We start from the raw sequence: 5,272 nt of genomic DNA on the forward strand, positions 1-5,272 counted from the left end.
AAACAATAAAAGTTTATACTGTACTTGTTTGACAATTAAGTAAAGGAAAGGCTTCTTCTTCTTCTTCTTCTTCTTCTTCTTCTTCTTCTTCTTCTTCTTCTTCTTCTTCTTCTTCTTCTTCTTCTTCTTCTTCTTCTTCTTCTTATTTTTCTTCTTTACTATTACTATTAATATTATTATTACTATTACTATTACTACTATTGTTGTTATTGTTGTTGTAGTATTATTGTTATCTATAATTTATACAATTAACCTTCCTATGATTCGATCTCGGTCTTGTTGGATTATTTATTACTTCTACACTCCTACACTTAGGAGAAGACATCAATCTTTTGGTCATGTCAACAACCAAGATGCCTAAATGCATAGCAAATGCTTCTTTTTTAGGTCAAAATTCAGAATTATTGATTTGATGACTAATTGTTGAGTGCATGACCACATCTTGACTTGGTGACAATTCTTATCTTTTTTTCTGAACAAAACATAATTGTTAACATCAAAATTTGAACATATATTCCTCGTGAAAATTCTGGAAAATTGTCTCAGCTTTCCAACAAAACTAGAATCAACACATTTGCACTTTTAGAACTCGAGATATGAGTTGAACACTAAACAGTATCTAAGTTGCAAGACAGATTATGACTTTTTCGTTGTTGCTATCATTTGAATTTACAAATGACACTTTTAAATCTTGAACTCTTATGAAAGTTTTAGGCTTATGTCTTAGCTTTCCAAACATATAAATTAGATCTAAATCCAAGTTCTACAACTCCTGTTGTGATCCAATAATCGAATGGTGATCCAGTTTGGACTGAACCAACATCTTTTTCATGATCCAATAATCGAATGGTGATCTAGTTTGGACTGAACCAACATCTCTTTCTAAGCTTAGCTCTCTCTGTGTTTTATCAATTTCAGTAGTTAAACTCATTAATTAATCTTTTGATTTATATGATAGGCTTACATTTAAGATGAACATTTACCATAAATTAAAGGTATCTTATATTATTAAACATGTTATTATAAAATATACTTTAGTTAAGAAATTATTAATACTTCAAGTATAAATTAATAATATAAAACTTTGATAAAAATATACTTTTAAGTACTAATCACCAACAATCAAGCATGTAATGGCTAAGAAAAATAAGAAAAATTGTTTGTGTTTGTTGTCTCTGTTTTCAAGCTTATAACCGTTAGAAAATATATCCTTTAACTTAAGCTTTCTTTTCTATAATAGACTTCACAAGTTATTTATATATATGGAACACTGATGTGTGTATTCATTAGAGTTTGCAATACAATTGTTCTCTTGAAAGTAAACAATATGTGCAAAAACTACTCTCAACACAATTATCGAACTGTGTAGATTTCTGCTAAGCTACAAATTTTGAAGGAACAAAAGTCTCAATTACAAGATATAACGAAACTCACAGAAAGAAGCTATTATTTATGTTTGTAACGGCAACATGCAATTCAAATTGTGGTATGACAGAAGCTGTGATCCCATAGCATCTTTTGTAACAAGACAATGGATGTATGCCCATGTATAATTCATACAAACCTGCAGGGGAAGACAAAGATCAAGGCAGAGATTATAGTGTAACACTACAAAAAAGATCAATGCAGATTATACTATAACACCAATTAATAGACTAACAGCTCAAGACAATGAATGTTCCACGACTCAAATACCATGCAAGCACATGTTGGATCAATGGGACGAGTATCCTCGGCCATTGATTTGTGTTTAAGTTTCAGCAATCCCTGCATGAAGTGCTTCGATGTCAGAAGCTTCAACTAAAACTGGGTTTATTTTTCAATTGATTAGAACGGACATTTACAGCAATATACTGTTAAAGTAAGTCCACAGTAATTATTTTATAAAAAGTTCATGATGTGGTAACATGAAGTATTTCCTAGCGAAGCAAACACTGCTTATAAAGCTGCAAGTTATTAGATACAAACGACTCCAAAGCATGAAGAGTGGACAGATACGATTTACATTTGTTTCAAAAGACAAGGTGAAACATAATTCACTACCAGGGTCAAACAGAAACAAGAAAAATTTGGATGAATATAGATAAACAAATCACTCAAACATATTCAGCGTAGTAGACTAGGCAAAGATTCTGCCAAAACAAAAGGCATAGAATACAGCATACACAATTCAAATGGCCTCTTAAACCCAATGGCCCAGGTTCACCTGTTTATAATAACTGAAAGACAGGAAAATCCAGTACAAAAAGAAAATAGAAAGTACTATTTGATTAAAGCCAGAAACCATAACAAAACAAGTCCATTGAAATGTATGGTTATAGCGCATCAAAGCAGCAGCATCTTGAACAGTGTGAAGATTTGGTCTTCATAGTGTTTTCGAAATTCAGTTCACATATTTTAAGAAAAAGAAAACAAGAAAACATCACCTCTGGTACAAGAGCTGTGCCAAAACGAGCAGTACGAGTGGGACAAACAGAGTCATATATGTCAGCACCTAAAGCACTGCAAACTACAATATCCAGTGGATAACCAACACCCTGAGTGCAGGTAAGTATAAATGAAAGACAAATTAGAAAAGCAAAGCAGCTAACAATTCCTCAATCAACCAAGTTTAAAGAACGCAAGTTAAAATAATAAATGTTGTTTTTACCATCACACATCGTGGTTTATCTTCAGGCATCAGAGCAGTACACTGAGCAACAACTCGCCAAAATGAATCTTTATAGCTGTCAAAGAAGCAAACTCAGTTAATTTTGATAAAACAACTCAGTTAATTTTAATAAAACAATCTCAGAACATAAATTGAAGTTAAATAAAACAATAAAAAGAACATCTACAAGTGAAAAAATAATAACAAGCATTAAGTACCGAGAGACCTGAGATTGAACAAGCAATAAGCTGCTCTATCTCACAGAAAGTAATGATACATTTGCAGGCTTTCAAAGGGAATAACTTTGTATTCTATAATTAGAGAATTTGATGGATTTGACAGTGACAGCTAACTACATTTAACACCCACGACTTGCGTCTGTAAAATGGTTCTACATAATGTAATAAGTAGTAATGGATAACTTGACATATAAAGCTACCTAGTTTGATTTTGGAAAATGACATTTCATCTAATTTCCTTGCGTTATTTTTTTCTGCAAAGCAAGCAACAAAGGGATCGCTTGAAATTTGTTAAGCCATGTGCCATGAATAAATTCAATGGTTCAAAACACCAATCAAGCTCAAGGGCGCTAGCAATAAAAAGGAAGGACCAAAATGAATGATGATAGATAAATCAGTAATTCTGTCCGCATAACCTTTAACTGCTGAATTAACGTTATCCTACAAAAGAATGAATGAACATATCCAGGTAAATTCCTCTCCACCAAGCCTCTAACACATATATCCCTGATTATTTGGTTAGACAGACAATGGTAAGTTATACCAGCAGCAAAATATTTAAAAAAAAAAAAAAACAGAAGAGAATAGAATACGCGCAGCAAAATATTTAAAGAAAAAAAAAACAGAAGAGAATAGAATACGCACCAAGCAAAGAGAGCAGTTTAAGTAAATTCACCTTAGTACAGGATCCAAACCACCTTGAACAATACCAAATAAATTTTGCTCATTTGGCCTCTTGTGATGCTTCAATCACCGGTTAAAATTTCCTTATTTATGGTACACTACACCAAGAACAGGAAAAAGAGAGTAACGGACACCCAAACTAGACAGTTTAGGACTAAGAGGTTAGTAATTTGTTCCATGTTCGAAAAGAATCCGAGAGATCCCATGAATATGTGCTGATGAAGCATTTGTGGAGAATTTACTATGTAATTCAGGGTGAACTTGAAGTTTTCTAGTTTGTTGGCCAAGTGGGGTTTTGAGGATCGTTCAGAGCTCCATCTTTTACAAATTTGGAGAAAGGATAAGTTTACTAAATCACATCTGCTTCTGCTTCCCTCCAAAAACTGAAACTTGAAGCTTCTTATTTTGATTGTTTTTTTCAAGTGCAGTTTGAAGAGGAGTAAACTGGAAGAAGACTCCGTGTTCTCTCCTATATGCTGAAGTATTTTCCCTTTTTGAAGGCCCTACTGATTCTCTTATTGAGATGGGCCAATAACTTTATTTCAGCACTATAAGCGACAAGAGCATCAGAGTTTTTGTATAAAACATGACAGATTTTTTCAGTTCTGTTGGGCCATCCAAATCCTGTTTGCTTTTATAATATCGCATGATAATTTCCTGAAAGATGATATGGTTCACAAAGTTAAGGTTATTAGATTAGGACCTGTGGTATTTCTTGCTGATTCAGATGAAATCTGGAATAAGCTTACATGATTGTTGAACTTAAAGCAACAAGGAAGCAAATGCCTTTTCAACATATTTCCTCTGTAGGAGTTTTGAAATTATTGCTTCAACTGTAGTGTTTGTCTTCTGTCTAGGGAACACATTAAGTTGACCTTATTCCTTAGCGATCCTTCACCCTCGAGGACCTGGGACTGTTTATGTTGCATGCATATATTGTTTTCTGTTCTGTTCTGTCAGTGCCTGTTCCTGTATGATTTATTTCTCATTCTTCCTCTTTTACTAAATGCAGGGTCATTGAACATCATGTGGATGGATTTAGATGTGACCTTGCCAGTGTACTCTGCCGAGGAATAAATGGGTCTCCACTTGACGCTCCTGAGAGGTTTTTGCCCGTCTGAATTTATATTTGTCAGAAGTGAATTGATATTCTTTTAATTTGCATAGAAGAACATGATTTTGAAACGAGTCTAGAGGTATTATGATTGTTTTTATTATTATAATTTTAAAAAAATTATTTTTAATTGAGATTGATTTGTTGAAATATATTTTTAATTAAAATTGTAATTAAAATTAAGATTAAATAAAAAAAATAGTTTAATATATTTGGTTAAGAATATTTTTTAAATTAAGGTTATAAAATAACTAAAAAAACATATATTAATATTAATAGTTTTTAATTGAAATGTTATAGATTTAACTACTATTATTATATCATGAAATAAATAATATTTTATATAAAATATTTTTTATTGTTTCATTAAACTATCTCCAATTTTATCCGATAATAACTACAGAAATAATATTTTATATAAAATATTTTTTATTGTTTCATTAAACTATCTCCAATTTTATCCGATAATAACTACAGAAATAATATTTTATATAAAATATTTTTTATTGTTTCATTAAACTATCTCCAATTTTATCCGATAATAACTACAGTTTTCATGGTTTTCTGAGTGTGCAACAACATCGC

At 31.6% G+C, this 5,272-nt stretch overlaps 1 protein-coding gene across 4 annotated transcripts; it reads right to left on the reverse strand.

The window, feature by feature from the left end:
- Positions 1–1,409: 1,409 nt before the first annotated feature.
- LOC105118066 (probable queuine tRNA-ribosyltransferase) lies at positions 1,410–3,007 on the reverse strand. 4 transcript variants are annotated; one of them, XM_011015931.1, is made up of 5 exons: positions 2,877–3,007; positions 2,651–2,726; positions 2,427–2,537; positions 1,661–1,767; positions 1,410–1,564 (listed from the first exon to the last, which is right to left on the reverse strand). In XM_011015931.1, exons 2-5 carry the CDS (start codon positions 2,678–2,680, stop codon positions 1,555–1,557), a joined length of 258 nt encoding a protein of 85 aa, XP_011014233.1. In that variant the 5' UTR covers positions 2,681–2,726; positions 2,877–3,007; the 3' UTR covers positions 1,410–1,554. The 4 variants fall into 4 exon arrangements, with proteins under 4 accessions (XP_011014233.1, XP_011014231.1, XP_011014232.1 ...); XM_011015929.1 differs by having other exon boundaries at positions 1,696–1,767; positions 2,877–3,005; XM_011015930.1 differs by having other exon boundaries at positions 1,696–1,767; positions 2,869–3,005.
- Between the last annotated feature and the right edge of the window lie 2,265 nt (positions 3,008–5,272).

The sequence above is a fragment of the Populus euphratica genome, unplaced genomic scaffold (genome assembly GCF_000495115.2).
Source record: "Populus euphratica unplaced genomic scaffold, PopEup_1.0 scaffold1723.1, whole genome shotgun sequence".
In the NCBI taxonomy this organism is placed as follows: domain Eukaryota; kingdom Viridiplantae; phylum Streptophyta; class Magnoliopsida; order Malpighiales; family Salicaceae; genus Populus; species Populus euphratica.

Coding starts and splice junctions, on each gene's coding strand:
- LOC105118066 (XM_011015929.1), bottom strand. CDS start 2,680: ATGCCTGAAGATAAACCACGATGTGTGATG. Junction 2,538..2,650: donor ATAAACCACGATGTGTGATG/GTAAAAACAACA, acceptor ACCTGCACTCAG/GGTGTTGGTTATCCACTGGA. Junction 1,565..1,695: donor ATCCAACATGTGCTTGCATG/GTATTTGAGTCG, acceptor CTTCCCCTGCAG/GTTTGTATGAATTATACATG.